This window comes from Dendrobates tinctorius, unplaced genomic scaffold, assembly GCF_039654945.1.
Source record: "Dendrobates tinctorius isolate UK_male_01 unplaced genomic scaffold, ASM3965494v1 ptg000006l, whole genome shotgun sequence".
NCBI classification, from domain to species: domain Eukaryota; kingdom Metazoa; phylum Chordata; class Amphibia; order Anura; family Dendrobatidae; genus Dendrobates; species Dendrobates tinctorius.
The window spans coordinates 7,958,997-7,982,982 of NW_027361674.1; the positions used below are offsets into that span (position 1 = coordinate 7,958,997).

The following is a 23,986-nucleotide window of genomic DNA, read 5'->3' on the forward strand; positions in this document are numbered from 1 at the left end:
CCCGTGAATTTTGTCAGCATGGTACCGGCTATGGGAGTGGAGGCACAGGCTGAGACATGGAGTGGCTTGACTTTTTCTCCTTTCCATTTTTTCCCATGGCCTCACTCTGCTTAGAGCGTCCACTGCTACTTCTCCTGGTACTGCCACATGGGGATTCCCCAGGCTGCTCCAGTGGGAGCGAAACAGGGTCGTTTGAGGACGACATTGCTGCGCACCGGTATTCCTCTGGCCGCTGCTTTTATGCAGCTTTCCTCCCCCCACTTTTTTTTTTGTCTTCCCCCTTTCACCCGGAAGTGGTACCTCACTACTTCCGGGTTATGCTGTGCCATGCGTGGCCGCTCCATACTGGCGACGCCACGCTGTGATCCCTCTCCCGGAAGCTCAAGGGACGACTTCCGGGTCACACTGCAGTCTGCCCGGGAGCGCCAGCATCCTGCCCGGCGAGCGTCTCCTGGTTACCGCTGTCCCCATGCCGCCGGACGTTACCGCTGACCATCCGCAGGGAGGCAGGTACGGAATCAGCACTGCACCTCTTACTGCGTCCTTTATGCGAGCTCGGTGATCTTACCCGATCCTCGCATCACGGGGGGGGTTACCATGCCAGCAGCCCCGACGCTGTGCCGGACTTTCACACAGAACCAGGACAGCCCTGGTTCGTAATGCTGCATCCCCTTCTTTTCGGGGGAGTATCCATAGGTGCCGCCTTGCACCACATGTGAGCCAGGGTGGCCACAGCTGTAGCCTTGCCTCACGCTGCATTACCAGCTGAGGGGGGGAGCTGATGATACAGATCTCTCCCGTCGCTGCTTCTGGTGCCCCTGCCGCTCTCATGGACGCTGCACAGGCGGCAACCAGCCCAGGTATCCTCTTCTCTGCAGGTTCTGTTAGGAACAGGAAACCAACAGAGGGAGCGAGGGGGACTGCCCCTTTTATCTCTCTGTAGGTTTCCTGTTCCTAGGGGCAGATCCCATCTCTCAGTGGGTGCTGTCGTGGCAAAGAGAAAGCTAACTTTATTCCCCCCGCAGTGTCCCAGTTTCAGTCACAGGGGCAGCTTCGCTTCAGTTATCGCTCTGAGTATACATAACTGTAACCACTCCACTGAACATGACTGATAGCCGGCCCCAATGCAGAACCAGTGTCAGGCAGGGCCTGGGGGGATATGGTTGCAGCCTCCGTTCTGTATACTATGAGCGGTGACTGAACCAGCACGGGCACCGTACCCGTGACTGAAACTGGGACGCTGCGGGGGAATAAAGTTCATTTTCTCCCTGTAGCATTGAGCTAAGTGTGGGTATCGGGCAGGTTAATAATGCTGTTAATCTGCAGATTAACCCCATATTTGCAGGTTAATAGCATTTTTTCTGGTGACACATTCCCTTTAATTTCATTCTTTTTTTTTTTAATTAGCCAGTTTCATAGAGATGGACCCTTTTAACTTCATGCCAATTTTTAGTCTTTAAGGGGTGTGTCTCAGGATCCTCAGGGGCATGTTTTTAGGCTGCTCGGTATTGCGCTGTGAGCCATGCCTTCTTGGGTAAAAAAAAAAATAGCACTAAATATAAAGGACCATATCTCGAACTGTATGGTGGATTAAAAAACAAACATAAAAAAAAACAACTCAGGGAAAGAACGGTATAAAATAACAGCAAAAGCTGGAAACTCATGATAGAATGACAGGTTCTCTTTAAATGTTTACCTAATATAAATGCACAAATAAAATCCAAGTCCGAAAAGACTTTTTATTAATAAAACATACTTAAACTACATTCATTGCAAAATTGTACATATAACATTACAAAGCAGGCTATAAAAAAAAAAATGCAAGATAGTCCAATACTGTCATGTATAGATGAATCAGGGCCAAGTGCACATATGTAATATCCAAGGGAGTCTGGGATAACATTTCTACAAGTGCTTATAAGGCTCCTGGTGCATAAAGCCAAATATACCTGGTGTTTTGTGGAGTGGATACAAAAATAGCTGCTTATCCTGATTTATGGAAGACAAAGGCACATCAGTAACTTATTCTTGCAGCCAACATACTAACTGATAAGACCAACACTAGGCTTTGAAGCCAATACATGGGATTTAGAAAAAAAATATGGCAGTTGCAGAAAGTTGGCAAAGAAAACAAGTTCATCACTTTCTGGACCTGTATCTTTTGAGGTTGGATTTAATTTATTGGTCTCTATTGCAGAGTTGTCTTAGACCACATTCAGTATTTTGTCAGTATTTGTAAGCCTAAAGCAGGAGTGGGAGATGAATAAAGAACTGGTGATATGTTTCTATTATACCTTTCCTCCGATTGTTCTACCTGATTTTGGCTTACAAATACTAAATATGTGGATGTGGCCTTCCGCCAGCTTCACAAGCCCGATATTCATGGTCCAAGTACGGACCGCATGCTCGGAAAGGCCGACATCTTCCTGACCTGAACTCGGCAGCCTCATATACCTACAAAGTCGCCGGGTCCAAGTCAGGAGTCCTGCAGTAAAGTCTGGATTTCGACAAGGAATGTCGGAAGTATGAAACTGACCCAATCCTTTTTAGCTAAAAAAAAAAAAAAAAAGAAAATAGATCCCTCCTGATAGTAAAGGTATGTGGAGATAATTATGATGACCTGATTTTTTTTTTCTCTTTAGTGTCCTGTTAAAAAGACCGATGCCCGCAGCATCTATGTAACACCAACACCGGTATAACACCCAGGATTGGCTGACCTAATGTGAATAAATTTGCTGAAAAAACAGCATTTTAAGTTCTGTATTTGTGATAATGCTTAAAAATAAAAAAAAAATGCAAAATCCATTCTACTAAAATGGATTCTCTTTCTACAAAAAAAAAAATCCTGTACATATAGAAGATCCTTAGGAACTAAGAGGGTAGGGTACACTCTATAACGAATGTATAAGTGCAAATCATGTATACGTTTGCTCTTCTGGGGGGAGAGTCCAATAAACATCTGTCACCTATCCACTGGATCACGAGAATGGGGAGTCCAAAAGTCTCCCTTGTGAACAGAGTGGTAAAGAGCCTGCTAGACCACCACTACATTCACTTCCTAGGAAAGTGGTGGTCACAATCCAATAGGAATGAATGGAGCAGAGGATTATTTATGCGCAATAGTGCTCCATTCACACAGGACTTTAGGACCAGTTATTGTGATTGGTGTGAAATCACCAGCAGTCGTATATTTCTCTTGTCCTGTGAATTGGTGACAAGATTTAGTTTAATGGGACAACCCCTTTAAGATCCCCCCACCTCCCAAAATTTTCAACAATATGTAAACCTTTTGTATATGCGTGAACCGTGAATACATTACAGCTTGGACTGTCAACTTCTCAATCAATCTGTACGAAGGACTTTTGCTTTAAGTGCATGTGAATCACAATGGTAAGATCACTGGATGTGTCCACTAGGGGGAACAGAGGAGCTTGCACTAGTGGGCAGTCACGCCACAGACCCCTGCTGACTCTCTTTTCTAATATCTCAGAATACATAAAAGTGGAATTACACTGTGAAAGCATATTCCAGCCGTCAACATTAACCACGTAGCCAAGATGGCTAGATAACACACCCTGGTTTTCAGATAGGCCATCCCCTTGGCAGCTGGAATACCCCTTTAACATCAAACATATTTGCATTATGACAGCAGCAGGGATGATACTTTTGACAATAAAAAAAAAAAAAAAGTCAGTTGAGTCAGTCTTAACACCTTATTCATATGGTGCAGTTTTATGGATCCTAACCATGGAAAGAACAAAAAAATATATTTTTCCCCATTCAAATCCACTTTTGGCTATTAAAAGGGTTGTCCAGCTAGAAACTAAGTACTTTAGATGCATTTTAAAGTCTATACATTTGACTAGTATACTTTTACAGTGACCAACGTCATGAAGGGACTAAAACTTGGGTTATTCTAAGCAGCTATCCTTCTTATACACAGTATTCTGTGGCCACACTAGCGACTTGTACAGAAGTACTTGTCATGATCACCTGGGCCTCTTTTACTGCATCCCATTATTTTATTAGCCTTGGCGGCAGCAGCCTAGCACTGGTCACTAAAGTGGCGTTTGCTTTCCACCCATACACCAAAGTCTTTTTCAGATACCATTCCATCCAGTGTTTTACCGTTTAGGACACAGTTACACATTTTATTTCCTCTTGACTTCATATGAGGGGCGCTGGCCGACTGGTTAATTTCAACAGCTAAGCCAGCCCTCTTAATGAATCCACTGTGACAGGTGGCGCTGGATTAGCTATAGAAATGAGCCAGTCATCCAGCCCATCATGCACAGCACGAAGGACATGACCAGACTGGAAATGCTCGTGTCCCAATGCGGAAATGGAGCTGCCAGGACAAGTGATGGTCAGCAACACAAAACCAGAACACATCTGGTAAAGGCAGCATGGTGGCTCAGTGGTTAGCACTGCAGCCTTGTAGCACTGGAGTCCTGAGTTCAAATCCCAAGGACAACATCTGCAAGGAGCTGGTATGTTCTCCCAGTGTTTGCGTGGTTTCCACTGGGTTCTACAGTTTCCTCCCACATTCGAAAGACATACAGATAGGGAATTTAGATTGTGAGCCCCATCGGGGACAGCGATGATGTGTGCAAAAGAAAAAAACAACTGTAAAGCGTTGTGGAATATGTTGGTGCTATATAAATAAAGAGATTATTAGTGAATTGTCATTTCAAGAAGGATTGTCCCATTTCAGCTCAGTAATATGTAAAACATAAAACTGAGCTCTACTCACCCTCCCCACCCATCCCTTGGTCTGTGTTGATTGGCTGCAGCTAGGAATTCATGTTGACAGTGCTGAGGTCACTCACAGCTCAGCAGATCGTGCCCTCTACATTGGCAGGTCCAGCACTGCATCTCTTCTGTTGCCCAGGTGTCTGTTGATCGGTTGCAGCGGTGAGGTCACTTAAGCCGGTGTAGTCTTCAGTGATTAACGTCAACTGCGCTGTACTCAATCACTGAGCTCAGGGGCTTGTGCGCTCTACATCATCTGAAGTCAGTGATCTGTCTACTTTACCGTACCACTACAGCCGAACAAGAGGCAGAACTGAACCTGGGGAGCACATGTAAAGCTCAGTTGGTTACATGGGTTGAAAAGAAAAAAAAACTCAGGTCTATAAAGGTCAAACTTTCTATACCAATTATACATTTTCTGACACTAAATGATCTATATCCCACAATGTCGTATGAGGAAATCATCCAGCCTTTTATAAAAGCTGTTATATCAGTCATTACTACCGCTTGTGGTGGGCATGCCACAGTCTGACTGTTCTAACTGTAAAGAACCCTTTCCTATTCAGCTGCCAGAATCTCCTTTCTTCCACCCGTAGCGAGTACCACTACTCCTTTGTATGGTCTTCAGAAGGAATAAGTAATGTTATTTTACATAGAGCTAAAAGGGACATCACCTTTAAACACATCTATAGATTATTTTTTCCAGTTAGACAACCCCCTTTAAATCACTTACAGTGGTGGTCAGGAGAGATGGGAACTAATACCCAACAGGTTGGAATGTTCATCAATACATTGCGTGACCCCAAAACCACTTTCTTACCGACATACGTGCTAGCATAACCTCAAAAGTACAGCTTTGTACCACCAATCTGGTCTGGAGAGAAAGTGTCCCATGTAAATGGGCCATTATGTGTTGTACAAATTAGAAAAAATAAAATATGGTAATAAGAAAAATAAATATTGGATTACGAATGAGAAAAATAGACTATATAAAATAAATACTGCAGATTAGTGTATCGAGAAAGTATTAATGTACGTCCGTGTAACAATAAGTTATCCTCAATGAAGCCATCCTAAAACTGCCCCCAAACCCAATGTGGGGCCCTTGCACTATGGTATGAGAGTCCTAAACCTGTGCCAGTGTTAAATATGGCAGCTATTGGCCTAAGCCAACGTCAAACTACAACTCTCAGCATGTCAGGAGAATGGTTTCACAATAGCTGGAGAGCACTAGTTTGCACTTTTAATATAGCCATGGCTGAACCCTTCCACAGGTTGAGAATTTAGCATGGATTGTACCCGTTTGTTTCTCCACTGAAATCTACAACTTCCCACTTCCCTATTTGTTCCCCCTTTTTTTTTTTTTTTGGGGGGGGGGGGGGGCGGAAATCCAACAAAGCCAGTCCTGAGCAAATAACACTAGAACTACCGATGGAGTCATTTTGACTCCTTGCAATTTTTATGTCTCTTCTGTGACTACATTTTTCCAAGTTCCGGCTGGAGACGCGGTGACTTATTTAGGATGCAAAAAAAAAAAAAAAGATTGTGACAATAAATAATTTTTGGAAAGGAAAAAAAAGTGCCTTTTTATCAAAATTTACCTTTAATTACCAAAGGGAGTCATTTTGACTAGCTACTATAAATATAGGTAACTGAAATTAAAAAAAAAAATTAAAAAAAAAGGTACTCTTTTTTGCTAGTCTTAGTCGCTAAATATTATTTCTTTTACTTTTCATTTATTTGTATGTTTAGAATAAGTGTTGGCTTAGACTTATAATTAGCATTTTTGCAAATATACTTGACATGCACAGGACATCCGTCAGTGAACTCTCAAGTGGATTACATAATTTCTGTAGAATACGGCCTGCAGTTTTGCTAATATGGCTAGAAGAAGTGCGCTAAAGCCTGACTATATTCTTGCTATTTTGCATTCTATACCATTCTATAAAATTAGAGCGCAAGAAACTAAAATATAAACGAAAACAAGCCAGGAGTCAAAATTACTCCATTTGGTAGTTCTGGGGGGGGGGGGGGGGGGGGGCTGAAAAGTCTGGTAGTCCTAGAGTTATGAGTCCCCCATTGCTATGAATGGGTAAAATCCGCACCAAAAATGTTCACTTTTGAAACAGAAATTGAAAACCGCTGTAGATTTGGGTGAAAACAAAAAGGACAATATTCATGGAAATGCAGTAGATTGTGCCTTTTGTGGGTACTGTACAACACTCTGCAGCTGCAGATTGTATGTGTGTAAATCAGCCCCAAATACTCAAATGTGTGAACCTTAGGAGGGGGACGTTGGGGGAAATTACCGTAGATATTCAATGGCACTATTCATCAAAGTGCAGAAGTGGGTGATACAACCTGAAGTATCGATGTCCCCCTTCCTTAAAAAAAAAAAAACAACTAACCCTCCTAATATGCTTGGAGATTTTAAAGTTTTTTTTTTTTTTTTTTTTAAACAAAAAAATAATTCTCAGCCTTATTTGAACCAAGCCTAGGCCGTATTCTGGCACCGCAGCTCAGCCCCCAATCAAATAAATACAAAGGGCCGAGCTGCAATAGACACTCTATACTGGAAAGTGCCACTGGTTTTGGAAGAAAGCAACCATTGTTTTTCTTTGTAACATACATGCGGGGGAAGAGAGTATTCTCAACAGTGCTTTTCAGGAACCCACTGCTCTCTGGGGAGGAGCAGCATGAGCCTGATTGAGAGTTAGGATGGTTGAGCAGCCTGGGACGGACTTTACCTCTGAAGCTCAACCTTCAGAGCAGGACTTACGAGCTCTATTAGAAACAGCTTGTAAATGCTGCACTTTTACAAGCACACTGCAATTTTAACCATTAAAGAGAATAACCCTTTAATGGCACCACATTAAGAAAATGTAAGTCTCATTTAACAATCTCGTAGCTATGGCACAAGAGGAATATTTCCATTAGGTGCAATAGGGGTTGGTTGCCAGCTCTTCCAGGCTCCTGACTGACAGCCTGTATAGTCATCATTTCAACATGGATGAGACTAGCTGGATGCCAAGCCCTTGTGGAAGGTAGACTAGCCACCATCCTGGTTGATTGGTACTTGGGAGAGGCTGAGGTAACCAGTCAAAAAAGGACACCTCAAGTCGGGAATGCTAACCGAGCCATGCTGTCATGCATAACACAGGTTCATCTTTAGGACTCTACAAGGATCTCCACGATGTGATCAATCTCGTTGAGCTCCGCTTTGCAGTGAGTGGCCGCGGCTGTCTGCGATAAACTATCGAGCACATCGCAGTGGCCCAACTTAGAATTTCCCATCATCCCTGTCAGCACAGTATCAAGGTCGTAATAAGAAGTGTCGACTTCAGAAAACAAGTCCTCCATGGAATTTGTGTTTCTATTTTCCAAGGTTTCGAATATATGGTCTAAGGATCTTTGAAGGTTTGCTCTATTTTCCTGAGGACCTTCGATCTCCCAGAAGCTGGTTGAAGCATTTTGTGTCGCTTTGACAGAGGTGACAGCGGAGAATTCGGAAATTTCCTGAGTCTCTTGAACCTCTAATTCTTCACTGTAGGCAACATAGGAATCTGTGACGCGCTTCTCTTCCACTTGATCCTTAGAGGAGCGGCAGAGTATTTCGGTGGAAACGAGACGATCCAAAGGAGCCGGATGATCGGTTTGGTGCATGTGAAAAAACTGCCAGCTACCGTCTTGAGTCATCTCCTCTTGTATCTGCCTGACTGTGTTGGCGATGAGCACCGAACGGCAGAGGTTGGGTTCTACCAGCATGTGGCACAGCTGAAGTTTCACTAGTGACATGTCCAACATAGACTGCCGTTCTAGAGTATATGAAGGGAGGCTCTTTAAGTCAATCACCAAGGAGCTGTCGATCACTTCTGGATCCAAGGACTTTCTTTTAATCCCTCGAGTAAACATTGTGTCCTGTGAGGGGAGGAAACAAGAAAAGAACGGGCGTCAACGACGGTTATCATCTCTCACATGACACACAAGCTCCACATCTGCAGCAAAACTACATGTAAACCGAGACGATGCACGAGTTATAGATAAGCGGCCAATGCAAATCACAACCACTTACATTTCTAAAATAAACGTATACCTCTTTAGAAGGCAATTACAATGTTTCCTTCGTGTGTGTACTGCGGCACATGGAAGTAAAGAAAAGTGGCAAACAACTGTGGTCCTGTTCATTTCTAGGCCAGTGATAAATAAAGTCTGCACTGGAGAACGCATGACGCTTTAGTGATCCTTCATTCTAGCACTATGGACGATCCTCAAATGAGAAGAGCGTTTCTAAAAAGGATAAGGAAACGCCAGAGTATTAACTGCACTGAAAACGAAAATACACCAGTTAGTGCAATATTCCTGGAGCAAAACACATGTAGAAAAAAAATATACACATTAGTCACATTAAACAGAAATAGGCACGACTTGGCTGTTCCCATTCATTTCAGGACCTCTTTCTAAGCAGCCTGTATTATGAGTCCCAAACCTTAAAGTACATTATAGAAGTTGTCCACTACTTGGACAACTCCTTGTCAAACCCCACTCTTGTCCCCAATAAAATAAAAAAAGCCTATGCTCACCTCCCGTGCCGGCACCGTTCCCGCAATGTCTACACGCACTCTCCCCGGGGCTCCTGTGCTGTTGTTGTGACACGTGATGCCCAGCACCCAATCAACGCTGGCGTCTCTGGCTCCGCCCTTCTGTCGAATTAAACATGAAGTGGAAGTCAGGGCTGCAGCTGATCTCTGACTTGTTCAATTCAACAAGGGGCTGATTGGGGGCCAGGGTCACTTGTCACAACAACCGCACGGGGGCCAAGGGGAGAATGAGTGCTGACATCATGGGAATGGAGCCAGCACAGGAGGAGAGTATATGCTTTATTTATGGCCTCTTTCATACTTCAGTCTTTTGACGTCAGTTCCAAACTGTCAAAGTATGAAAAAACGGATCCGTTGCAGGTTTGCAAAAAACTGATGCACCGGATCCATTTTTTGGACGGATCCGTAGCAGCAGCCAGTGTATGAAGTTTAAAGGAACAGAACTCTGGAAAAGGAGAAAGAGAGAGAGATTGCAACGGATCCGTCGCCCATAGGCTTCCATTCTAGCCAATGGCGGACCCGTCACAATCAGTCTTTTCAACACAGACAAAAAAACATTACAAAGACAGTCTACTCCAGACAGCGGACGCTGAAATTCCGAAGGATCTGTCAAAAAACGGATGCAACGGATGACCATCCGCCACTAATGCAAGTCTATGAGAAAAAAACGGATTCCACAAAAAAAAAAAAAAAGATTTTTTTTAAAAAAAATGGCGGATTTCGACTGACGTCAAAAGACTGAAGTGTGAAAGAGGCCTTATCAGGGCCAAACATTTAGATCAAGAAGAGGTTGTCCTAATACTGGACAACCCCTTCAAGATCACACATTGCTACGTCATTTTAGGCGCCCCCAAATAGCTGTATCCGAAGGGAGATTCTATTTTAGCTTAAAACGACTGAAAATTGACTAACCTAAAGTGTGTCAGCGAACTAGAAGGCCGCTGCAGTGGCCCGCAGAAGGGGTATACTGGTAAGAATAACCCACACTTCCCCTGCATTTCCTATACCACAGCACAGGGAAGTCAGGATTTTAAACTAAACTTGCCACTGCACCCCTTCCGTATCACTGCATTGTTGATCTGTGTAAGCAGCGGGAGAAAAAGCAAGTTACCCAGGATACATGTAAAACATATCCCGATTCCAGCGATGTGTCACTTAATTTACTGGGTGCAGTAGTTGAGATAGAATCACAGTTTTTTCTGCTGCAGATCCAGCAGAGCTGGGAATGCTGAGCCTTGTATAACCCTGCCCACACCACTGGCATTAAAGCTGCTCATCAGCGCTGGGGGCGAGGTGAGACCCGGAGGCACCACATACCTAGTCCTATAGTGATAATCTGCTGGTAAAACACAGATTTGACTGAAACAGCAACAAGCAGCCCAGTAAGTTACACATCACTGGAATCAGTCTCTGTTCCTACATTATGCTGCTCTCAGATTACATAAAACCTTCTGACAGATTCCCTTTAAAAGGGTCAATATTGACTTCTAGAACTGGTGGCACTAGGGACCCTACTGAAGTTATTTGAATATTTTATTTCCCAGGAAGCATTGCACAGCATATAAATCCTAATCCAGGGTGGAGATCTCCTTAAGAAGAAACGTTATCATATACCCCCAGGATGACGTTATTAAACTCAAAAGTGTAATAAGTAGAGTAGCGCAGTGCTGTATCAAGTGGCTCTAGCGACCAGTGGGGGGGGTCACAGTAGTCCAGCACCAGATGATTGGACACTGGCGGCAAATTCTATTGATGGAGCTGCAAATTTATATCCCAAAACAACCTTTTACAAAGGGATTGCCTAACAATGTTCCCTGGTGTAAAATAATAGAACTCAGATACTCGCCTCCATCATCGGGTGTCCTGACTCTCACGTGAATCAATGGGTATGGATAGGTTGCAGTTCTCACATTTCCCTCAAATGTCCGAGGACGTGTGAAAACGGCAGCGCATTAGCAACCACGGATCGTTATGCCACGTGAGTCAGGAGACCTGGCACCGACATCGCTGGAATGGCGCGGGAAGTGACTATATGTTAGGCCATATTCACATGTCCATAAAAATGCTACCGATATCACTGTGTCCGTTTTTATCATCAGTGTTTTTCATGGAGGGATGAAGAAAGAAATGACAAAGCTTCTCCGAAACATAGCACTGTTACACATGGACAACACAGATGCCATTGTGCTTTTTCACAGACCCATAGACTAGTATTTGCACTTTCCATTTGTGATACTGAAATAAAAATGTGATTTATCCGCGTTGCTGATAGATAACGAAGATCTAAACCGTAGGATATTAAAAATGGATTTATGTTCTTTAGTCCGCACATTTCAAAGTCATGCCACACTTCTTCCTCAGGACAAAATCCATATAGGATATACATTTTTTGTCCGGAGGAAGAAGTCTGGAATGACTTTGAAGCGTGTTGACTAAAGAATCTAAATACCGTATATATTCGTGTATAAGCCTAGTTTTTCAGCACATTTTTCCGTGCTGAAAATGCCCCCCCCCCCCTCAGCTTATACACAAGTCATTGTCCCAGAAAGCCGACGGGGGAGGGGGGAGCAGCGGCAGGAGCCGGCTGCTGTGGCTAAAGCCTGTGCCGCTGCCAAATAGCGTGCACAGTGACAGCTGCAGCCGCCGGCTTCCAGAAGACATCCTACTCACCCTCTTCCACGCCGTTGCTGCATCTCCGTTGGTCCCGGCAGCTCTTCCTGTGCTGAGCGATCACGTGGTACCGCTCATTAAGGCAATGGATATGCACTGCTCTCCACTCCCATAGGCATGGAGGGAATACTCATTACCTTAATGAGCGGTGCCACGTGATTGCTCAGCACAGGAAGAGCTGCTGGAAGCCGGCACCAGCGAGATGCTGCGAGGGCACGCTGGAGGAGAGTGAGTAGGATGTTTTTTGTTTTTGTAATAGCAAGTATGCATACCAGGATGGGAGGGGGGAGCCATGCATATGACAGGACGGGGAAGGTGGGGAGCCACGAATACCAAGACAGGGATGAGGGAACAATACATACCTGGCTTGTACTCGAGTCAATAAGCTTACCCAGTTTTCCGTGGAAAAATTAGGTGCCTCGGCTTATACTCAGGTCGGCTTATACTCGAGTATATACTGTAAGTTAAAAAAAAAATCCATTTTTAATATTCTACTGTTTGGATCTTTGCTGCCTGTCAGCAATGTGGATAAACCACATTTGGCTCCTTTTTTTCTATGTTTTACACGATCAGTGAGAAACACAGACATGTGAACAGCAGCATAGAGAACGAGTACATGTTGTACCCATCAGGGCTGTGGAGTCGGTAAGCCAAACCTCCGACTCCTCAATTTCCCCTACTCAGCATGGAATAAAGTGCAGCACATATTCATCACAACTAAAAACCGAGATCAGGAACAGAACAGACATTTATAAGACATTTCTTAACTTTGCCAAATTATTATGAAAACATTTACAGCACATCCTGCCTTGTACTACTGTACCCAATGTATTATACATTTTAGGAGTCAGAGTCGGTCCATTTTATACCGACTTGTATAGTGTCCCAGTAGTGGACGACGCCTTTAGACATTGTTCCCTATTTTTTTAATTGCTTATTGGTAAAATTCCCTACTTTTACATACTGTAAATGTGCACAGCCAATCCTGCAGAATCCTTAAAGGGAAGGTGCCATCCAAAAAATTTTTTTTCAGCAATTGAAAAAATGTAAAGAATTAATGTTTACATTTTCTTAAAAAATATTATCGTTTGTTTTTAATTTTGCAAAATATGAAAAATAATTTTAAAAAGCTTGGCATTTCCACTTGTTAACACTAGGGGGAACAGCTACTGAAATCTGGCACAAAAACCTATGACATCTATAGACACAGTGAGCAGCCATTTTGATGGGGCTTGCAAAGTTACTGACTGTCTTTGCATGTAAAGTCTGGATCAGAACAGGCCATCAATCAGCAGAAATGTTTCCTGGATTTCTGTGGAGCAGACAAGCAGACGGTCCATCCATGTGAATAAAACACAGCGCTCTTTGTACAATCCCTGGCACCGAACAGGGCGCCCCCCACAGACCAGCACACTGCTCTCCTGAAATACTCTGTGCTGCTGTCACCCTGCTCCTTCCACCATACATCAGGCCCCTGTCCCCTCGGTTTCACACATCGCCAGGACGGGATCTGAGGAGAGGAATGGGGTCTTCGGTCACTGAGGATGGCAGGCAGCAAGGATTCTGGGAGCAGAGTGACAGCAGCACAGAGTATTTCAGGAGAGCAGTATCACACGGGATAGGATTAGATACACGGCTCAGCAGGCAGCATCACACAGGAGAGGATTAGATACACGGCTCAGAATACAGTATCACACAGGATAGGATTAGATACACGGCTCAGCAGTCAGTATCACACAGGATAGGATTACATACACGGCTCAGCAGTCAGTATCACACAGGAGAGGATTAGATACACGGCTCAGCAGAAAGTATCACACAGGAGAGGATTAGATACCCGGCTCAGAATACAGTATCACACAGGATAGGATTAGATACACGGCTCAGCAGTCAGTATCACACAGGATAGGATTAGATACACGGCTCAGCAGTCAGTATCACACAGGAGAGGATTAGATACACGGCTCAGCAGAAAGTATCACACAGGAGAGGATTAGATACCCGGCTCAGAATACAGTATCACACAGGATAGGATTAGATACACAGCTCAGCAGACAGTATCACACAGGAGGATTAGATACACGGCTCAGCAGACAGTATCACACAGGAGAGGATTAGATACACGGCTCTGCAGGCAGTATCACACAGGATAGGGTTAGATACACGGCTCAGCAGACAGTATCACACAGGAGAGGATTAGATACACTGCTCTGCAGGCAGTATCACACAGGATAGGGTTAGATACACGGCTCAGCAGTCAGTATCACACAGGAGAGGATTAGATACACGGCTCTGCAGGCAGTATCACACAGGAGAGGATTAGATACACGGCTCAGCAGGCAGTATCACACAGAAGAGGATTAGATGCACGGCTCAGCAGGCAGTATCACACAGAAGAGGATTAGATGCACGGCTCAGCAGGCAGTATCACACAGAAGAGGATTAGATGCACGGCTCAGCAGTCAGTATCACACAGGATAGGGTTAGATACACGGCTCAGCAGTCAGTATCACACAGGAGAGGATTAGATACACGGCTCAGCAGACAGTATTACAGATATGCCCACACTGGTGAAACTTCCAGCCCCCCCCAATTATACACAAGACTATGGGCTGTATAAGTCACTGTCCTCCTCAGACGGCCATAAAAGCAAAGGTGTCAGATTACCGGAGATCACTGGGGCTGTGAGTGAGGAGGCGGAGACAGAGCAGGAGGACGCTGGAGCAGGAAGCACAGGGCTGAGCCTGGAGTAAGCAGTACAGAGGAGCATAGATGAAAGTCACCCGCACTCACCACTCTCCGGCTCCAGTGAGCGCTTCTCTCCTCTGCTGACCACCTTCTCCTTTTCTTCAGCCTCTCCTCACAACACAGGACCCGTTATGCCACAAGTGGTCCTGTGATAGAGGGTAAGTGGAGCTCAGCAGATAGCACTGGGCTACAGTAAAATGGCGCCCAGCCACACCTACAGCAGTGAATGGTGCAGCCCACAGGGGCGTGCCCAGTTCTCTGCTACTGAGGCTGCAATGTGCGGTCGGAAGCCGACCGCAGTTTCCTATGTGCAGGGACGGCCATATTTGCAGACTGTATGAGTCCTCCACAGATCTGCAAATCAAGATGTCAGCGCCCAGTGGCTACATGAAAACATTATTACAAACAAACCATAAATCCTGGTTAGTACAACATTTGCTGAAACATGTTTTGTAACTTACTATTTTTTTGCAAATTATATAAAATTGCGGCACCTTCCCTTTAACGATCCCACAAATATTGGCCGAACTTTGTTGCAATGCTGTGCACATTTCATGAGTGCAGGCAGAGGTCTGACATTGCTCCCCCATGCTATTAGTAATCAGGGCCCCTATTAAAGCAGATGGTCTAGTAGAAAGTCATAGCCTGAGGGTGGGGGGCTAATGTTACAACAGAGCAGGCAAGTGTTGCAGGGTCCTGCTTTGGATATGGAGCAAGGTTTCAGTATCTGCTAACAGATAAGCAAATTACAGTAATCAAAGGGCAAATTGTAATGCCTACACTAACTCTCCCACTTGTCCAATAAGAACAGTAAAATAAAAATAATTTACAAACATTATATATGCTTACAATAAAAATAAATGAAAATAATGAAAACAAAAAAATCCAGTATTTTGTACTGACTTACATCAGCTCCACAGTCTCAACTGAGGGAGGCTACGATGGTGTCGCTCAGGCTGCACTGTGCTGTATGTGCGAATGGCAGAGGGAGAAAAAAAATACAGTGATAGAAATGCTACAAATGTGCAGGACGGTCTCATGCACGTACACACATCATCCATACATAGCTCTTACATACAGACGGAGAGCAGCCATGTTTTTCTGATCCTGGACAGCCCCTTATAGTTGACTTCTCCCATTGCTGGGGATCGGACCAGTCTGCTCTGTCTGGTGCAGAGCGGTGCGCTACCTCTGCTCCATTCCTTGTGCATTTGAATAGGAGAGCCAAGCCCCCACCATATGCAATGAGCACAACTCCACCCCACCCAGACAGAGCCCTGATCTTCAGGTCCCAGCACCTTCCAATTTTACACAATCCATATATTCTATTACCCCACCCCTAAGAATCCCCTTACTTAGTGGCCACATGTGAATGGTGCTGCAATAGGGCGTCCAACCAAATACAACACGACCACCAGCTACAACTTGTAAATTACAGCTGGCATGGTCTAAACACATCTCGTCCTGTGCCCCTGCAGGTTTACATTCTGTCTGGACTTACAGGAAGGCTTCACCCCTCTGGATCATAGTTTTCCATGCGTGGAGGCGCAGCTCTGAACAGTAGACAACGCTGTCTTTGGCTTTTACGAGATTTGTCATATTTCCTACAGCCGGTAGAGGGATCAGATTACACACGACATAAAACAGCCGTTGTTCTTATTAGACGTTGTCTACAATGGACCACTCTGCGGAGATTTCTGCAAAATCCATGACGACACCTTAAGATGCAATCCATTATTTATTTTATTTTTTTTTACATATTTACAGAAAAATGGAATCTTCAAATAAATGACCATGTGATCCCAGTGAATTCCTGGTGCCGCTAGAAGTCTTCCTATGACAGGAGATCTGGTTTTCTGTGAATAAAGCTCAGTCACTGTAATAAGACGTTCAGCAACTTTAGAACTTCTGAAAAAGGCTTTCAGGCCAAAGATCTCTGCTTGCAATCATAAAATAAAGAGGCGTTACCACTCCTATACCCCAAGTGTGCTGCACTGATGGTGCCTACTGGGACCAGAAGTGAGGACACCCTCTACTAAGGAGGTTTTCTGGGCACACAGGGTATTAATATATTATAAAGCTTGTGTGAAAGGAAATGATACACTTCCTCTTGATTACGTATACGTCCGAAGGTGGGGACAGTGATGCCAGTGCTGACTGGGCGCAGGGCTCGTGTCATAACAGCTGCACATGAGCCCCCGGGAGTGCCGCCACTGGGGGAACAACACGGGAGGTGAGTAACGGCGATTTTATTTTCAAGGGGGCAAAAATTTAGCTTGAGAAGGGGGGGGTGTCTTAGTAGTGCACAACCCCTTTAAAAGGTCACACGACCACCAGCTCCTTACGTCCTGCTGAAGACTGTGCGAAATGTTGCCTGTCAAACACGTCCCTAGGTGTAGGAGGCAGAGGGCACGGTACGTAGCTCTAACTGCAGTGAGATCTGGATGTGATGCCATTAGGTGAGCGGCCAGTACTACCCTTCATGCAGGACAGCAGCCAGCTCTGTAAGGGGATGTCATGGGGGCAGCAGAAGCCATAGAGGCAGTGCACCAAGTTATGTTATAAACTGGTGACTTTGGCCAAAAGGGGTTGGGCGTTTCGGATTACTAGACTAAATTATAATACATTAGATGACTCTTTGCTCCCCTACAGTACAGAGCCTGGGGCTAGCAGTAACATAACTGTTTAACAAATGTTAAAAGAGAAACTGTGTGGGCAGCGATTTATCCATCTTGAGACTATACAAGAGTCTCAAGATGGTGCTTTGTTGGGAGGAATGTGCAGGGACGGAGGGTGAGACAGATACAGCACTGCCTTCTGGGAAATGTAGTCTAAAGGCAAAAAGTGAAAGCTGGCAGGAAGTTCAGTTCACCTAAAGGGTATATCAAATCAATGGACACGGTGGTCAAACGACTGTTGGTCAGAAGGTCATCGCTTCCTGTGCACAGGGCTGTGGAGTCGGTAAGCCACAGTTGCGACTCCGACTCCTGGATTTTATCAGGCTCCGACTCAGACTCCTTCATAAATGGCCAATTCATAACAACAAATTTACTGTTGTAAAATATTAAACATCGTGCTTATTCAGTTTCTCACCATCATATAAGTAATCAGACCACTTAGAGCAAAAACTACATTTATTAGAATACAATTAGAATATAGCAAATAACTTTTATAAACTTTTCTAAACTGTAAGTAAATATGCAATAAACACTTTTATGCAGTTAAGAAGAAATCTATAAATTTGTCCTCAGAAAAAGTATTGCCTCTGTCAGATCCTCCTTCATGGATGCCCTCAAATCTGATCTAATTATTTTGAGAGCAGAGAACAACCTCTCTACACTAACTTGTGTTGGTGGCAAAGCAGTAACCACTCGGGCAACATCTCTGACAATGTCAGGCTACAGAGGAATCGCTTGTTGCACTGTTATTTTTGATGAACGGTCAAATTTCTCAATTTCTTTTAGTGCACATGAAAAATTCTGCTGAAATGTACTGGCTGTGTTCCTTGATGGGGATGACTCTTCTTCTATGCGGGAACGCTTTGCACGGTCCTTGTGATCCAAATATTTTTCGAAATTAAGTTCTTCATCAGTTGATGATGAGGGTAAAGATGTGGCAGGACGACCAAATTCTTCTTGTTCCTCCTGACTGTTCTGCAACCCTTTCATCCTTACTGCTATTTCAAACAGAGCTTCTTTTCCTTTACTTAGCTGTTGATCATCTAGAAGAATCCGATGCATTGGGTCTACATAAACAGCTGCCAAAAGAATTTTATTTTGTAATAGTAGCTCCTCTCTCCGTTTCATTGATGTAGCAATGCCACTTGCAATTAACCCTCCTCTTTGGGACAGACGAAACATCAGGTTCTTCCACTCCTTTAAGAAAATACCTGGAGTTAAGTCCTCGGCTTGTAATTTTTTAGTCACTGTAAATGGGTGCTCTAGCAATTTTTCCAGCTCAGTCACCTGATTCCACTGACTTTCATTTAGCGTCAGTTGAGGGATAGCCATGTCTACAAGAAAGGTTTTCAGTTCAACCAAGCGCTGAATCATTAAGTAAGTACTGCCCCATCGTGTGGCTTGATCAATAATTGCCCCTTTTCCAGCACGTCTCTTCAAAATTGAGTCAACTTTAGGGGTTCTGGCAACAGTAGCCAATTTTCTCACCTTGCCAATCAGTGCAGCAGCATGTCCTTCTTGCAGACTGTCTCTTATAGCCAGCTGTAGCGTATGCACAACACAGCGCATGTGATGAATGAAAGAACATATTGACACAGTTTCAACAAGATCATCTAAACTATCATGTTGCTGTTCATCTGAAGCAACTTCAGTTTGCTCCTCAGTTACAATACTGTGTTCCTCTATTTCAAACATTTCTGTGTCTGTGGACCCAGAATGTTCTTCTAGCTGCTGGTCACCATCATTACTCTCATTCATTAGCTTAATAGTACTTATCATATTTGAAGCATTGTCAGTTACGACAGAAAGAACTTGCTCTTTTTTAAGTTCATAGTCTTGCAGAACCTTTTCCACCAAGACCTGGAGAAACTCACTGGTGTGATGAGCTTTGGTGTCTTTTACTGCCAATGTCTTGGTAACTATTTCATTTTTGTCACAAACAAATCGGACATTGATGGCAAAATAGTTCACTCTGTGACGTGTGCAGGCATCCATTTTAAGAAACAGAAAGCGTCCCTTGAGAGTTTTTTTAAGTTCTTCCTTTTGTTTAAAAGCTTCTTCGATTACTAATTTTCTAATACTCTCTCTCTCTCTCTCTCCAAAGAAACACCAAGCTTGCGGGCGATTTCCCCATTCAGACACATAAAAGCTGGTCGTGAAAATAATGAAATAGGCACACTATCCTTTACAACAAGCTCTATGATCCGTTTTTTAAATGTATCTACTGTCATTGTCACAGTAACTTTGTCACTGACAAAATATCTTGCAACTGATGGCTGCAAAGTTCTCTGCTCCTTTGTTTGGCTGGAAGAGCTGGGCACTGGTTCATTGGTTTGGATGCAGTCTTTCTCATCCACTGCTTTCAGTACTTCTGGATGAAAGCGCTGTAAATGTCTCTTTAGATTAGAAGCTCTGGTAGGAGCATTTTTATCTTTGCCTGAATATGCACTCATCTTGGCTTCACAGCATTTGTTTTCGTCTGGATCATTTGTCATACACCGACAGACATAATGTTTTCTATCTTGAGTGATGGTGAAATGTTCAAATACAGCTGATTTAATGTGATGCTTCTTTGACATTCTCAGGTTTTTAATTCTGCATTCACAATCCAAATGACAATTGTTTTTCCTAAAAACAATTGTAAAGAATTATTGCCAGGTCGTACAACTGATATAGTGGTCAGTAATACTGTTATTATTCCTCATGTACTCACAGTTAACTGATGCAAAGTTTGTTGAAAGGATAATACTTCTTACAGTTTCCTCTTCTGAGTAGCAGGCAGCTGTGAGATGCTTGGAAGACGCACACCTAGTATGATCTAGTCTAGAGGAGGAGCTTTACTACTAAGAATTTGCAACACATTTTCACTTTCAGTTTCATACATTGTAAAGGGGGTTTTACACTAAGCGATATCGCTAGCAATATCGCTAAAACGTCACTGGTTTTGTGACGTTATAGCGATATTGCTAGCGATATCGCTATGTGTGATACTTACCAGCGGCCGGCTCCCCCGCTGTCCATCGCTGATCGCGCGAGAATGTCCGGCTCCATTTCTCGTCGGGCGCTTCCTGCTGAGACGACGAGCGACGCGTGGAGGCGGGCGGGAGGACGTCAGGATCGCTGTGTGTGAAAGGTAAGTATCGTGCGCTGCGTCGCTGCTGCATCGCTGTGAGGTCTTTCTGTATGAAAGCTCACTAGCGATCATTTAGCGATGAACCAGCGATCCTGACCGGGTCGGATCGCTGGTGCATCCCTAAATGTAAAAGGGCCTTAAGTAGGGGGGTTGGGGCAGCATGAGGTTAACCAAGTATAAGATTAGATAAGGGCAGTGGAGAACAGTGACACACAAGAAGTAAAGGCCCCGTCACACTAAGCGACTCACCAGCGATCCCGACACCGATATGAAGGTGTCAGGATCGCTGGTAAGTCGCTATGTGATCGCTGGTGAGCTGTCACACAGACAGCTTCACCAGCGATCAGCACAGCGATGCCGAGCGCCCAGCATCGCTGGCTATCGCTGTAGAAAATAGTATCAAAATAAAAAACATAGTTATTCTCACCTTCCGACGTCCCGTTCAGCCATCCAGCCTCTCTCCACGCTCCGGTCCCAGTGATCCTTTGCACGAATGACCGCGAGATGTCACGGTCTCGCGGGATAACAAAGTCTCGCGGTCATTCATGCAAAGGATCACTGGGACCGGAGCGTGGAGAGAGGCGGGATGGCTGAACGGGACATCGGAAGGTGAGAATAACTATATTTTTTTTTATTATTTTTTTACACCTGATCGCTGGTCTCCCGCTGTCACACACAGCGATGCGTGCTGGCCAGCGGGAGACCAGCGACCAAAGAAATGTCCAGAGGTTTCTTGCAGCGATCAGCGATACCGGCAGGGGGGCCGCTCGCTGTTCGCTCTCACACACAGCGATCTCGCTGGTGAGATCGCAGTTGTGTCACAAAAGTTGTGACTCAGCAGCGATCTCGCTACCGAGATTGCTTAGTGAGACGGGGCCTTAAGAAATGTCTCTATCTCCAGCAGAACTGCTTATCACTGTTGTTCATAGTTTGATAGAACATATATATTTGAGTAACATTTATAAAATTCATATGAAAGTTCAATTATGAAATATTAATACTTTTTTTTTTTAAAACTGGAGTCGGTACATTTCTACCGACTCCAACCAAAACTAACTCCGACTCCACGACCCTGCCTGTGCATGCAGCGACCATCAGAGCAGAGTCGCTAGACTGGAGTGGTAGGTAACACTTATTTTACAGTCTCATGTGCATCTGCACTAGTCACAAGCCCGACAAGATGTGCAGAGGAAGAGCCATACACACATGGACCTCTGGCACAAGGAGATGTCTTCAGACCAGGGGGGGTGTAATCTGTTTGAGCTCACCACCAAACCAGGCCTGGCTGTAGAATCAGTTGACTGAGAGTCTATCAGTAAGCTCATTCTGACGGTCCAATATAAGAGTTTAACTCTTACCTGCCTTTCTGGGCTCCTTTCAGCACAAACAATTGTGCAGGGAAACAGAGAGGTTGTAAATGCCAAACGGTATAAAACTTTTAATGAAACAGAAATGCAAACATTATTTTGGGCCATATACGCATTTACACACATTATATATAAAAATATATATACAAAAATGGCCAGCTCTTTTCAGCAGAGCGAGCGCTCCTCATCCGCTCCCCATGCCTGTGCCGCCCAGGACTCTACACTGCGCGCCTGTGAGGACTGAGCGGCGGAGGCTTCCGTAGTGACGTCACCACATAGCTGCCTGATGACGACGGCGCGAGCAAGCGCCATTTTACAGTCGTCCATTGTTACATTCCCCGCACAATGTCGGCGACACGGAGTCATGAATACAACTACACCCGAGTACATCCGCCAGCAACTCCCCGACAGCGGCGGTCCCCGGCTCCGCAACGCTAGGCCTCCCGCACAGTCCGGGCCCTTCACCATCACCCGTCTTTACACTCACCGTGCGGTGTCAGCCCGGGTCGTGGGAGAGCGGCATACACAGAGGCCGGCGGACGAGAGTCGGTAGTGAAAGCAGAACGGCGCCAACGTGTCAGGACCCGGCCGCGCTTCCCGTCCCGCTCTCTCCCTCCGCATACACAAGAGGAGGGGAAGCGGCACCGACGAGGCCACACCCTCCGGGGCTCCAGCCAATTGCCTGTTACTATGGAGGTCTGGGCCCAGCCCCACTATTGGTTTGTGATTGGTCCGGAGAAATAGGCACAAGGTTCGAAACTCAGCAGGACACACAGAGGCATCAATGCGTGGGGCTCAGGAGACTGGGGACGTAGTGCGCGGGGGCTTTCAGAGAAACAGGAATGTGGTGCTCGGCACAGAGGATGTGTGTGGGGGGCTCGGGACGGGGGGAACTGGAACGTGGTGCTCGGGGGGCTCAGGAGGTGGGGGTTCGGGGTGACGGGAACGTGGTGTGCGAGGAGGGGCTCAGGAGATTGGGGATGAGGTGAGTGGGGGCTCGGGACCGGAACTTGTTGCATGGGGGGGGTTCAGGTGGACGGGGGATTCAGAGAAACAGGAATGTGGTGCTCAGCACAGAGAATGGGTGTGTTGGGGACTGGGGAAGTGGTGCGCCGGGGACTCAGGAGGTGGGGGTTCGGGGTGACGGGAGCGGGGGTTCAGGGGGACGGGAATGTGATGTGCGAGGAGGGGCTCTGGAGATTAGGGATGTGCGCGGGGGGCTCAGGAGATTGGGGATGAGGTGAGTGGGGGCTCGGGACCGGAACTTGTTGCATGGGGGGGGTTCAGGTGGACGGGGGATTCAGAGAAACAGGAATGTGGTGCTCAGCACAGAGAATGGGTGTGTTGGGGACTGGGGAAGTGGTGCGCCGGGGGCTCAGGAGATGGGGTGAGTGGGGGCTCGGGACGGGAACGTGGTGCGCGCAGGGGCTCTGGTGGACGTTAAAGTGGTGCGCGGGGGCTCAGGAGATTGGGGATGTGGTGCGCGGGGGGGGCTCAGGAGATTGAGGACATGGTGTGCGGGGGGGGGTTCAGAGAAATGGGTGTGTGGGGGACTGGGGAAGTGGTGCGTGGGGGGGCTCAGGAGATGGGGTGAGTGGGGGCTCGGGGGGACGAGAACGTGGTGCGCAGGAGGTTCAGGGGGACGGGAACGTGGTGTGCGAGGGGGGGCTCAGGAGATTGGGGACATGGTGCGCGGGGGGTTAAAGAAACGGGAATGTGGTGCTCAGCAGCGAGGATGGGTGTGTGTGGGGGACAGGTGAAGTGGTGCGCGGGGGGCTCAGATGGGGTGAGTGGGGGCTTGGGACTGGAACATGGTGCACGGGGGGGCTCAGGAGATTGAGAACGTGCGCGGGGGCTCAGAGAACTGGAACTTGGTACGCGGGGGTTCAGAGAAAGCGGAATGTGGTGCTCAGCACAGAAGATGGGGGCTCAGGAGATTGGGGACATGGTGCGCGGGGGGCTCAGGGAAAGGGAAAGCGCGGGGGTTTAGAGAAACGGGAATGTGGTGCTCAGCACAGAGGCAGAAGTGTGGACAATGTA

At 45.8% G+C, this 23,986-nt stretch overlaps 1 protein-coding gene across 3 annotated transcripts; it reads right to left on the reverse strand.

The window, feature by feature from the left end:
- Positions 1-1,719: 1,719 nt before the first annotated feature.
- Positions 1,720-22,740, reverse strand: CDCA4 (cell division cycle associated 4). 3 transcript variants are annotated; one of them, XM_073570567.1, is made up of 3 exons: positions 22,434-22,740; positions 8,846-9,039; positions 1,720-8,670 (listed from the first exon to the last, which is right to left on the reverse strand). In XM_073570567.1, the coding sequence occupies exon 3, from the start codon at positions 8,662-8,664 to the stop codon at positions 7,921-7,923; it is 744 nt and encodes a 247-aa protein (XP_073426668.1). In that variant the 5' UTR covers positions 8,665-8,670; positions 8,846-9,039; positions 22,434-22,740; the 3' UTR covers positions 1,720-7,920. The 3 variants fall into 3 exon arrangements, 2 of the variants coding, with proteins under 2 accessions (XP_073426668.1, XP_073426663.1); XM_073570562.1 differs by lacking the exon at positions 8,846-9,039 and having other exon boundaries at positions 22,434-22,739; XR_012231263.1 differs by lacking the exons at positions 1,720-8,670; positions 22,434-22,740 and adding an exon at positions 15,676-19,168.
- Between the last annotated feature and the right edge of the window lie 1,246 nt (positions 22,741-23,986).

Bases quoted from the DNA above. Each gene is read 5' to 3' on its own strand.
- CDCA4 (XM_073570567.1), bottom strand. From the start codon at position 8,664: ATGTTTACTCGAGGGATTAAAAGAAAGTCCTTGGATCCAGAAGTGATC.